This window comes from Desmodus rotundus, chromosome X (assembly GCF_022682495.2).
Source record: "Desmodus rotundus isolate HL8 chromosome X, HLdesRot8A.1, whole genome shotgun sequence".
Lineage (NCBI taxonomy): Eukaryota > Metazoa > Chordata > Mammalia > Chiroptera > Phyllostomidae > Desmodus > Desmodus rotundus.
The window spans coordinates 72,588,269-72,601,802 of NC_071400.1; the positions used below are offsets into that span (position 1 = coordinate 72,588,269).

At 37.8% G+C, this 13,534-nt stretch overlaps 1 protein-coding gene across 10 annotated transcripts in view; it reads left to right on the forward strand.

Annotated features, from left to right (window-relative positions):
• CASK (calcium/calmodulin dependent serine protein kinase) overlaps positions 1 to 13,534 on the forward strand; it is a 439,221-nt gene that overhangs the window by 218,222 nt on the left and 207,465 nt on the right. For all 10 annotated transcript variants that reach the window (XM_053917273.2, XM_045187586.3, XM_053917276.2 and 7 more), the window contains exons 4-5: positions 1,240 to 1,317; positions 6,632 to 6,704. In XM_053917273.2, the coding sequence (XP_053773248.1) occupies positions 1,240 to 1,317; positions 6,632 to 6,704 (151 nt within the window). The remainder of the gene's footprint in view (positions 1 to 1,239; positions 1,318 to 6,631; positions 6,705 to 13,534) is intronic.

A 13,534-nucleotide genomic window follows, 5' to 3' on the forward strand; every position in this document is an offset into this window, starting at 1 on the left:
CCCATGATCATTGATGAATAGTAATATTACTAATGATTATTATTATAACTATTTAGTAATTATTGGTAATAGTAATGAATAGTTAGTCCCTTTTGTTTCCCTTCTAGAAGTCTCTATTTCCTCTGTATAGTACCTGAAGAAGATATATTGGAGCCTGAGCTACTGAATAAATGAATGAATGAGATACTGAATTTCAAAATACTTTATAAGCTTTAAAGTATGAAAATGTTAACTATTAATATTTGAATAATTGTATTAATATATATATAATGATCTGGCAAAAATTCTATGTATACACATATATGTGTTTGTATGTAAGTGCCAAATGTTATGATATGGGCTAAAAGGGGTTATAGAATTTAAGCAAAAGGACTTAATGTGGCTGTTAATCATCTGGAGGACTTTTGGAGGAAGGTGAGATTGAATTAAAGTAGGTTTTGAATAAGAGAAGTAATATATGCAGAAGCATGTGGCTAAAAAAGAAAAAGAAGAAAGAAACTGGTATATTCATGGAGTAGTGATAAGATTCATGTGCCTAGAGAGTGAGGTATTCTTGAAAAATCATTAGAGTAAGTAGAAGAAGTAAGGTGTGGCCAAGACAACAAGAGGCCTTACTGATCTGATAAGAAAAAGAGAATCATTTTAAGTTTGGGGGCAAGATAAGAGACACTGTGTCACCAACACATCACTGTTAAAATATGTTTGTAGCAACTAACTTTGGTAATAGAAGTACAAACAAAAATAAATTGTGGATTAGCTAATCATTTTTTTCTTCCACAGTATGTAGCTGGAATTCCCATTTAGTGGTGATAACTATAGCTAAATGTTTTAGAATTCTTGTTGTATCCTTAGAATATTTAATTACTTGATTAGATAATGATAATTTCAGAATTTGATTCAAAATTATGCCTATAATCCCAGCATTGCCCTTTTCTGAGACTTCTTGCTGTGACAGCCTAAAGAAAATTTACAGCCCATTTTCCATACCTTCAGTTATTTGATGGTACCATGTACTTGTTCTTCCTGGTTTTTTCCCTGTAAATTCTCAATGTTAAAATGGTTATAATATCCTTTATAATTTATGTGTAATTTTCATTGAAGGGGGGAAAAAGGTTTAACTAATTTATTAAAATCATTAGTTGTAAATCTATTAATAACTTAGTTACAATGTTTTCACTTTCAATGTTTTCATCCTGAAATTTCCTCTTTTCTTATATTCTTTTTCATATTTCTCTGCAGTATGGATGGAGCAGATCTATGTTTTGAAATCGTAAAAAGAGCTGACGCTGGTTTTGTATACAGTGAAGCTGTAGCCAGGTATGTAATTTGTATCAACTCCCCAGAGGTCAAGGTGAATGTAAAAGAAGGAAATGAGAAAACAAAACAAAAACCCCACATGAAGTGGCCTATTCTTTAAACCAATGATGAGCGTGCTGCCGCTCTTTCCTACAAGGAGCATACCTGTTTTCGTGTGCATTAGTGGAACCAAATAGTAACTGCACATGCAAAATACTGAACAAAGAATTTATCTATTAATATGAGTTTACAGTTTCTCATCAATACTGCTGTTTCTCCCATTCCTGATGACTTTTTTCTTTCAATTTTATTTTATATTGATTTCACGTATACAGCTTAGTGGTTAGACAATTGTGTACTTTACATAGCATTTCCCTCAATATTTCCAGTACCCCAACTGGCACCATACGTAGTTACTGCAGTATTAGTGATTATATTTCCTGTGCTTTAGTCACTTCCCCATGACTATTTTGTGACTACCAATTTGTGCTTCTTAGTCTCTTTACCTCTTTTACCCAGTTTCCCAACCCCCACCACCTCATGACTTTTATACAACGGGGGATTTGACAGTTTAGGAACCATGTACAATTTAACTTGGACTTTTTGTGTGTTTGATTTTTGTCTTTTGGCAGATATTGCCTCATTAGTTCTTTGGTTCACCTTGTAGTGATAGCAACTTGCTATGTGACCAGTTAATCTAAGAAAAGCACAGAACAATAGAAGGAACAGAAATAAAAGCACAATTTTTCTGCTGAATATATTTGCCTCAGGCCAGTGTGTGATCTCCCAGTCAAATGGTGACCATTGTCCTAAGTGGAGGAGTTGTTGTAAAGAACTATAGCTCAAAATAGGGAGTAAATATGAAAAATCGCAGGAGGCATGTACTGGGCTACTTGTTTATAGATTTAGAGTAATAAGCTTTATGCTTTGGTGATAGTCATATCATAAATACCCATTTCAATGGGTTGCCTTCTTAATACATGGAGTACATAAATTACTAGGATACAGCATATCTCCTCATTCACCAACCATAATATGTTGAAAGCTTCAAGCCCACAAACCCATTAGGATGTATGAAAATTTCCTACCATTTAAGAAACAGCTACCATTAAATGTTTTTAACTTCCTCCCTCCTATCATTCTTTTTGTAAGTATGGCATCATGGACAGATATACCTGGAAACAGCTTAGAAGACTGCCTAATGCAGCTTTGAGCTCAGAGTGGCTTGACTTTCTTCAAATTCATTATCCTGCCTCCTCCTACCTGAGGTGGAAGTGCCCCAGACCCCAGTCCCAGAAGATGGAACAGCCATAGCTATAGCACAAGATAAAGAATATACTCAATTTGAAATAGCTGCTATTTTGTACTACTGGAGCTAGAGAAAAGAAGCAAGTGAAAGTTTACATAAACTATAATTTCTTCTTTAAACTCCTGATGTATTCATGGTAGACCTGAGGCTAAATAACCTCTTTTTTCTTTTGTGGCACGCTCATTCAAGCACATGCTATGGTTTTTTTAATCCCATATTTCTGTTGTTTGCGGTTCTTATCATAATTTTAAATTTGTATTCTTTATTGTGCTTCAGAATTGAAACGCATTTTTAATACCAAAAATAGTCAATGGCATCTTGATTTTTCTTATGGCAATAGTGGTAAACCACTTTATCCAACTACATGAAACTCTCAGACTTTTACATATCATCGTTTATATTTATTTCTTCAAGAAGTTGAACTAACTTGCCTTTTGTACTTTCAAGAGCAGCATCAAATAGGGAAAACTAAAAATTCTGAATGTTGATTTTATAAAATTAGTGAAGCTTGGTGGAAGAAGATCACCTTTTCCTTTTTGAAGCACAATAACACTGGGGTCCCTGGCATATGTGCTGGCAGGGTTGATGTTAAACCAGCCCCACTTTTACTCTGTTTCCGCTCACCCATATTGCTTTTCCTTAAGTTCACATTTGTCACTGCCAGTGGGCTGGGTGTCAGGATAGGGAGAATAGTTGCAGGCAGAGATGATGTTATATGTGAAATGACTTGAGGTCTCTCCCAATCTCAAGATTTATAGAAAAAGTAGGTGTTTATATACATGTGATGAAAGGCTGTTGGTTTTAAAATCTACCTATATATGCTGTTAAAGTGATGATTTTATGAAAGGAATTTTCCAGAACAGACCAGAAAAGAGTAACATTGGGACCAACATGTGACACTGCACAAAGAAAGGTTTGACATAATTTATTAAAAACCCTTCCTAAAAATGACAGAAGAGGTGGGGCAGCCTCAGAAAGTGCTTATGTATGTTCCCTATTGCAGAGAATCAAAGACCATGTAACAAGGGCACATAAATCCTTCCTTTTGGTTAGAGTGTCAAACCAGATGACTTCTAACCTTCCTTCCTCTCTGATTCTGTGATTCATTGTTGGGGAATTCAGCTTACATCAGTATTCTAGTGAGACCAACTGCAGGAAGACTCTCAGACACCAAGTAATCAAATTGATAATGTTGTTTTTCTCCAACTGGCTGAGCTTCAAGAGGAGCAGCAGAGCATGGCTAAAATAAAACTCTGTTCAGTCCTTACCACCCAATTAGTGATTACCTCTGTTCTTTCAGGGTTGATGAGTTGTAGAGTAAGCTAACATACAGGATCAAATTATGAAATCATATTCTCACAAATCAGAGATCTTCTTACTCAGTACCAAGCTTTACAAATAACTACAAGATACAAGCAATCAAAAGGCTCAGCTGAAACAGAAAAAGGTCTGAGCCTTCAAGGGCAGCTTCCTGCATCATTCCTTCCCGCACCTTTCCCTCCTGCACCAGAAATGCACGTCTGGCCCAGAATAGATGAGGCCTCTGCATGAGGTTTGTGGGATTACATACACAGAGGGGAGCATTTCAATATGAAACCTCTCCATTGTATACCCAGAGGGTTGTACAGCTTATATGACATCTTCTAGAAAGCCATCAAAGAGCCTAGGTTCTCTTTGTCACAGGTAATCCTTAAGGGCATTTCAGAGGTAAGTTCTCTTCTGCCTAGTAAAGAACATTAATCTTTCTACCTGAAGTTCACAAGGAAAATAGACTCAGTCACCTCCCTTCTTTTCTTTCACCACCCCACCAACCCCCGAAACGTCTCCTTCCAAAGGAAGTGAGCAGATTGCTGGCCAGCTCTTTCCTTCCTCAGAGTTCTCATCATTCCTGATCCTTAAGGAAGATGTGAAAAAACATAAACTGCTGATTTTCTCTGAAAGTATAGGCCACCATGATGCTTCATGATTTGGAGCTCTTTGATTCAAGTTTAGTCAGGAACTCTCTGGAACATGTGGGTGGATTTTGGTTCTCTATTTTGCTTTCTTATACACTGTTCACATGCAGAGCGTCCCCCAGGTCATGACTGGGAGTGTGGAGAAAGCTCAGTTTAAATCTATAATATCTGGGAAGAAAACAATTCTACCCCCCACATACACGCCCCAGAGATTCGGATATGTATGATATTTGGGTCAAATAATTGAATGCGCTGATACTCAGATTTTAAAATGCTCATTTAGTGAGTTTTTTCAAATAAGGCTTTGAGAGAGGAATTTTCTTTAAGCTAAAGATATAAGTGGCTGTCTTAGTACCATCTATCCAAAGTAGTCTATAGTGTAGTACAATCTGTGTCCATCCATGTTACCTAATTCAAACTTACTACTCCATTTTTCACATCTAGATACACAAATAGGCTCTTCCTAAATCCTTGACTAAATTTAACAATAATGATGATGTTGTAATAAGAATGGCTTATACCTGTGTACATGGTTTACAGAGCTCTTTCACATTCAGGACTTCTGCCATTTCTGGGGGGCGGGTCACAGGTCCTCCAAAGCCTGATTTGAACCAGGAAAGGGTCACGCCACTAAGTTAAGAACTGTTAACTCAAAAAGAAACTTAATTACAGGCTGCACTGGCCCAGGCAGAGTATGTGACCACAACCCCTTATCTGTTCATTTGCAAAGCAAGAAAAATGGAACATCTAAGGACTAACTTCATGTTTCTAGCTCTCTGCTGAAAGCCCAGTTGTGAGGAGACAATAAGTGTAGGAACAGTCTGGGTTTGTTTGTTTTCCTTTCTTTGTAAAAATGAAACCTCTGGTCAACTGTAATAAATGAAATAATGCATGTGCTAATTAGAGGGACATTCATATGAGTTTGGTTAGATCGTAGCAACCAAAGAGGGAACTTGACGGAAAAGTCTTTTAATTTAAAGTAGGAGTGAGGAAATTTTTTTATGTTGAGTCACAAACACACACACAAGGTCATTTTTAAGTACTATTGAATTCTCTTTTATTTTAAAATGTGGGAAATACAAGATCTGGAAAGATAAAACAAAATTCAGTAAATACTATGCAATAAATAATGTTGAGTATAATGCACTTCTATGTCATGCCCAGTTGGGGAAGGAAAAGGGGAAAATAAGGAAAAATAAGGATGAAAGAGGTATGATAGGAAAAATGAGAAAGATATAAAAGAAATAAAATACAGAGGAAGAATAAATGAAAAAGACAGAAAAAATAGCGAGAATTCACAAGAACTTTAGAATGGAGGGAAGTCAAAGTAAGTTCTAAAGGAATACTGAATAAAGTACTCTTGTCACACCCTGTTGCTAGTAGGCCCTGTTACCACTTTTTAAGGACTGTTCTTCAAAATGCTAACTCCTCCTACACCCAATGGGGAGCCTTAGCTGACCCCAGTTGGCCATGTGAGGAATCCGACTTCCTAGGACTTGGGCCCAATACAAACTCTGCTTTGTTCATGGATGCCCCAACTAAAACTTGATTATTCTGCAAAAAGAAATTGTAGCCATAAGGGTTTTCTCCCCACCTGTTAAATTCGTCCTTATAGCTAAGTTGAAATAAGGCAAGGGAGCCAGTGTCTACTGGCAGGTAAAAGACTCCCAACCCCTTAGTCAGGATCCTCGATGTACCTCTAAGCACTGTACATTTAATAGCAATCCAGTGGAACTAAGTAGTAGTCACTGAGTGTCAGAGAATAGTTAGGGTTTTTTTTTTAATGTTTTAAACTTGAATTCTTAGTTTGCAAGCTATTTTACTTATGAACTATGTGAAATTCTTTTGACTTAGAGATTTTAGAAAATATAGAACACATAATTTCTTCATAACCTCATAAACATATGAGTCTGCCAAGTTTTCATTATTAAGTCTCACATTCCATAAGTCTTGTCTACTTAATTGGAAAGTGTCCATGAAGGGGGAAGTTACAAACTAGGGGCAACTGTATAGTAAGTTTGAAAAATAAAAGGTTTTTTTACAATTTTATATTTCTTTTGTTTTTCTATAGTCATTATATGAGACAGATACTGGAAGCTCTACGCTATTGTCATGATAATAACATAATTCACAGGGATGTGAAGGTAAGTCACTTTTATCACTAACTTTAGTATTTGTGAAGGGTAACTGACTTATAATGGTAATAATCAGCTTTTTCTTTAATATTCTTATTTAACTGCTTTATGTTTGCAGAGTCACTGTACTAATTCCTAAAACAGCACTTTTTACAATTTCAGTTTCCTTATTTTTGTTAAAATGTACATGCATTCTAAAATTCTGTTATTCCTCTTTCTCATGTGTGTGTGAGAGAAGAATAAAAAATCCAACATACAGAAGAAAAGCAAACAATATCCTATGCTAAGTTAATTGGGGGAGGGGAATGAGAATTGGTTTATATAAAGTAAAAACTTAAGTAAAAACTTATACAGCTGTAATTTTGTGGTATTGCAATGTAGAATAGTCAGTATTTTATTTTCTTTGCAGATTTTTAAAAATAGTCTGAAATCATTATAGGTGTGTACCCTTAGGAATATGAGTATTACCATTATTCAGTCTTTCTGCCTATTTGATGCCAGTAACAAGTTCATGAGAACTGCCAGTCCCTGGCTCTAACAGTGTCAGGCAAAACATGAAGACATGAAAGGAAGGAGACCAGTGGGTCTTCCTCCTGATTTCCAACCCCTTCTAAGGCCTCAAATCACTAAGATCCTCTGAAGTCTCTTTGGCCCTGTTGTCCCCTTTCAGTGCTCTGATATTTTGTCTCTGGCTTTTCTCTCTAATGCACACCATCCACATACACAATGCTCTCCTTCCCTCAAGACATATTATCAAAGGCTTGGCTTCTTTAATGTATTTTAAGAAAATCAAGTAGAGCCCTGACTAGCATGGCTCATTTGGTTGGGTGTCATCCCACAGAGTGAAAGGTCACCAGTTTGATTTCCTCTCAGGGCACATGCCTGGGTTGCAGGTTTGGTCCCCAGTATGGGGCACATGTGAGTGGCACCTGATTGATGTTTCTCACATTGATGTTTCTCTCCTTCTCTTTCTCCCTCCCTTCCCCTCTCTCTAAAAATAAATAAATAAAATCTGTTCTTAAAAAAAGAAAAGAAAATCAAGTAGAGTTCAATTTACTATGTTTGGGAAATTTTAACTGAAACACTTGTGGTTAAAACCTGAGGAAAAGCATAAGCAATTCCAAAACAATCCAGTGGCATGTCATAATAGCAAATGAAAAATCATTGGAGAAATTTGCAAAATACACATTACTGTAAAATTAGTTGTGAAATATCTTATTCATGCTTTTCAAATGTGGTACTAGGAAATGATAGTTATTATCCACAGTCAATACTGAGAAACCCACTGGATACATGATACTTTTATTTAAACGGTATTCTTCAGTTACATAAACAAAGAGAATAAAAGGTTTGGGAAGATAAAGGGGTCAAACTTCTAAATGGTGATAGCATACCCTGTTATTCTTTTACATTTAATTAATACAAGAAAGTAGATATATACAAACTAAAATATATTTCCTTGAAGGTATATAAAATATATACAAGACAGAAATGACCATTTGAGAACTTAAATGGGCAAAACATATTCTTAGGTCTTGTAATAGCATTGTGTTAAAAAAAAAATGCCTTTGGACACTTCCGGCCAAGATGGAGGCATAGGCAGACACACTGTGCCTCCTTGCACAACCAAAAGAAGGACAACAACAATTTAAAAACAAAAAACAACCAGACTGACAGAAAATCAAACTTTATGGAAGTCTGACAGCCAAAGAGTTAAAGAAGACACATTCATCCAGACCAGTGGGAGGGGCAGAGACGGGCAGCTGGGCAGAGAGGACTTGCGGCAAAACGGTGGCTGGCAGACCCAGCGAGGTGGCTGATTGTGGAGCAGAGCAGTCCAGGCTGCAGCTGATCAGCAAGGAGCAGATGGCGGACCCTGCGGTCCCACATTCGCGTGCAGATAAACTGGGAGGAACAAAGGGGGAACAAAACAGACCATGCAACCCCAGGGCTCCATCGTGGGGAAATAAAGCGTCAAACCACTGATTGAAAACCCCTTGGGGGTTGAGGTGGCAGTGGGAGAAACACCCAGCCTCACAGGAGAGTTCGTTGGAGAGACCCACAGGGTCCAAGAACGTACACAAACCCACCCACAGGAATCAGCACCAGAAGGGCCCACTTTGCTTGTGGGTAGCGGAGGAAATGAGTGAAAGCCAGCAGACAGCAGAGCAAGTGCCATTGTTCCCTCTCGGACCCCTTCCCCACATACAACATCACAGCGCAGCGACATAGGTTGCCCTGCCCAGGTGAATACCTAAGGCTCTGCCCCTTTACATAACAGGTATGCTAAGACAAAAAAAAAAAAAAAGTGGCCCAAATGAACTGTGCATCAGATAGCCAACCTATCAGATGCACAGTTCACAACACTTGTAATCAGGATGCTCACAGAATGGGTTGAATTTGTTCACAAATTAGATGAAAAAATGAAGGCTATGCTAAGTGAAATAAAGGAAAATGTAGAGGGAACCAAAAGATGGGAAGGAAACCAGGACTCAAATCAATGGTATGGACCAGAAGGAAGAAACAAGAATTCAAAAAAATGAGGAGAAGCTTAGGAACCTCCAGGACATCTTTAAATGTTCCAACATCTGAATTATAGGGGTACCAGAAGGAGAAAAGAACAAGAAATTGAAATTTTATTTGAAAAAATAATGAAGGAGAACTTCCCTAATCTGGCAAAGGAAATAGACTTCCAGGAAGTCCAGGAAGCTCAGGGAGTCCCAATGAAGTTGGACCCAAGAAAGCACACGTGAAGGCGCATCATAACTACATTACCCAAGATTAAAGAGAAGGAGAGAATCTTACAAGCAGCAAGAGAAAAGGACACAGTTACTTACAAAGGATTTCCCATAAGACTATCAGCTGATTTCTCAAGAGAGACCTTACAGGCAAGAAGGGGCTGGAAAGAAGTATTTGAAATCATGAAAGGCAAGGACCTACATCCAAGATTGCTCTATCCAGCAAAGCTTTCATTTAGAATGGAAGGGCAGATAAAGTGCTTCTCAGATAAGGTCAAGTTAAAGGAGTTCATCATCACCAAGCCCTTATTATATGAAATGTTAAGGGGATTTATCTAAGAAAAAGAAGATAAAAAATATGAACAGTAAAATGACAACAAACTCACAGTTATTAACAACCACACCTAAAACAAAAACAAAAGCAAACTAAGCAAACAACTAGAACAGGAACAGAACCACAGAAATGGAGATCACATACAGGTTATCAACATGGGAGTGGGAGGGGGAGAGAGGGGGGAAAGGTACAGAGAATAAGTAGCATAAATGGTAGGTAGAAAATAGACAGGGAGAGGGTAAGAATAGTATAGGAAATGTAGAAGCCAAAGAACTTATATGTATGACCCATGGACATGAACTATAGGGGGGGAATGTGGGTGGGAGGGGGTATGCAGGGAGGAGGGGAGTGAAGGGGGAAAACGGGACGACAATAATAGCATAATCAATAAAATGTATTTTTTAAAAAATGCCTTTGCTTAAGAGGCAATTTTGTTTTGAGTTCTGTTCTTCAAAGCTACTTGTATCAATATCATATAATAAATAATGATTGACAACATACTTTATTGTAATACTTTCAATAATATAGTCAGCTTTTGATTAACCATGGTATTTGATATCATGACAACCCAAAACCAAATAAAATCCCAAAGTAGTTGTATTTGATTTCACCTTCTCATTTACCTTCTGATTGATTCATTCCAATGTTTGGACGCCTACTTCATGCAGAATACCGTGCTTGGAGCCCTGAAGCTATTATGATCTCAGTAGAGAGATATGAGGCAGTATATTATTGCTGCAGATCAAAACAAAGCTAAACTTAGTGACTTCAAACAGCAACTATCATTTATTTGCTCTCAATTACACAGTTTGGACAGAGCTTGATGGGGCCTCCTCAATTCTGTTTCTCAGGCTATTGGCTGGGGTGGCATGGCTAGTATCCATTAGGGCTTTTCTCACTTTTCTGGCATCTCAGTTGAAGTGACTAGAACAGCTGGGAGCTGGCTAGGCCTGCTTCATAGTCTCTCGTTCATGGCATCTCTCTCTCTCCATCTCGCTCTCTCTTCCCCCCTCACTTCGTCCCTCTCTCCACAAAAGAGCAAACATGGAAGTTGTCAGGCCTCTTGAAGCCTCAGCATAAAATTGACACTGTGCCATGTCCTCTGCATTCTGTTAGTCAAAGGTCACAAGGCTGGATTCAAGAGGAGGAAAAATAGACTGCACCTTTCGGTTGCTGGAGCCACATATATGCACAAGGATAGGAAAACTTGTTTGTGGCCATCTTCACAAACAGGCAAAGCAAATAATTACTTTCCAAGGTAGAAGATAGGAAATATCATTAAAAGACAAAGTCAGAGAAATATCATGAAGGAGGTCATTTTTGAGCCTGGTCTTGAGTCATGGGGTAGTTATGTGGAGACAAAAGGACATTTCCAGTAAAAGAAACTGTGTGCAAAGGCTCAAGATTAACAATGAATTTTATTAAATTAGTTGATATCTAAGGCACATGCCAAATAATCTTGAGGAAGCACCCAAAAACATGCTCAGGAAGGGAAGAGTGAAGTTATTTTCAAACTACAAATGAATAAGAGGAAACCACCAGGAAAGGCGCTACTATTCTGTTGGCAAGCAGACGCAACATAGAGCACATATATTAATGGCATTCTTTCTATTTTAGTTCCCAAAATTTATACATTTTGCATGGGTAAATGGAATATTCACATTATGCTACTTGGTAATTTTTTCAATTTGGGTATATTTTCCTTAAGACATTCATCCAGAAAATATGTATTGAGTGCCTACTGTGTGTCAGACACTATTCTAGAAACCAGAGCTACAGAGTGAACAAAACAGACAAAAATCACTGCCCACATGAGCTGACTTTCTAGTTCAGGGAGACAGACACTAATCAATGAGCATAAATAAGTCTACTGTATAGTAGGTTAGAAGGAGAAAAGGACTACAGGAAAAAAATAGAGTAGCAGCAGTCAAAGGAATAGGGACTGCAAGACAAGGAGTTGCAATTTTAAATTGGGTGATCAAAGCAGGCCACATTGAGATGACATCTGAGTAAGGACTTGAAGGAGCAGAGAGAGTGGGCTAACTGATGGGGAAGGAAGGGTGTTTTGGCTAAAAGGAAAACCCAGTGCAAAGGCACTAAAGCAGGAGTATAACTGACCCTACCCACTCGCCAGCACAGTAAAAAATCCAAGTATAACTCTACTCCAGAGTCAGTCCATCACATCCATGGGTTCAACCAAACATGGACTGAGAAGAGATTTTTGATACACAGTTGGGAAACCCCAGTAGGGAATACAAAAATACTGTTTTTGATCCACAGTTGGTTGGATCCCCAGATGCAAAACCCATAGATACAGGAGGGCTGACTGTATTTATTGAAAAAAAATCCACATATAAATGGACCTGCACAGTTCAAAACTATGTTGTTCAAGGGTCAAGTATACATTGCTTTGCTGATAATACATTGAATAGGGGCTCAAGGGTGGAAGCAAGGAAACAGGAGTTGGACCAGAGTGGAAGCAATGGAGGTGGCAAAAAAAGTAGATTCCAGATATATTTTGGAGGTTGTGTCAACAGGAACCCAAAGTAGTTTCATTCAGGAAATTTTTATAGGGATTTTTCAGTGTACTGGTTATTATATTTTTATATGTATTGACTTTAGAGAGAGAGAAGGAGAGGGAAAGAGAGAGAAAGAAACATCAATTTGTTGTTCCACTTATTTATGCATTCATTGTTTGATTTTTGTATATGTGCTGACCTGGGATTGAACCCCCAACCTTGGCATATTAGTACAACACTCTAACCATCTGAGCTACCAGACCAGGTCCCATAGTGGTCATTATAAAACTTTTCTAACGTATTTCACGTGGCTAATAATTTCAAATTTCACTTGATGTGGTGTTAATATTTTTGCTAATAAAGCAGTCTTTTAGCTTTTCACATTCAGATATATAGTCAGTGACTTGAATGTATATAGATTGCATTGGATTTTGAGTTTTGTATTAATAGTTAAAGTTTTTATGAAATTTTTTTAACTTAGTAAAGAAAACAGAAGAGCAATGTTTCATTCCTTTTAAAAATTTTTAGATTATTTAATCACCTGTTACATCTAGCCAAGAATATTCTGTCTCTTCCTCTTTTCTTCTCCCTCTCTCCATTTTCCCCTCACCCACTTTCCCCCCCTCTACATTTCCCTCTACACCTCTCCCTTTCCCATTTCCCTCTTTCTCATAATTCTTGGCATTGATCCAAAAGCATTAGGTGTTCAAAGGTCCCAGCGTCATATTGATTAATAATGCTTTTTATCTTGCCCTGGCTGGTGTGGCTCAGTGGATTGAGTGCCAGCCTGCAAAGCAAAGGGTTGCTGGTTCAATTCCTGGTCAGGACACATGCCTGGGTTGCAGGCCAGGTCCCTAGTGAGGGGGGTGCACAAGAGGCAACCACACATTGATGTTCCTCTCCCTCTCTTTCTCCCTCCCTTCCCCTCTCTAAAAATAAGTAAATGAATGAATGAATAAATAAATAAATAAAGTCTTTTTAAAATAATGCAAAGGTTGTGATGATTTGTCTTTATATGGTAGGCATTTCTTTTTGAAATCATCATAATTGAGTAAAAATTTTTGTTATATCAGGTTAGAATTGAGTTTATGATGCCACATGACTTGTAGTGGAATGGATTGATTTGGAGAAGCAGTTCCCCATGAAAATTGGGGGAAATTAATTGTATAAGCCTTTGAAATTTAGGGAAGTATGTGATCATAGTACAGAGTCTCCCAGAAGCCACCCTAGTGACACTTAGACTTGGGT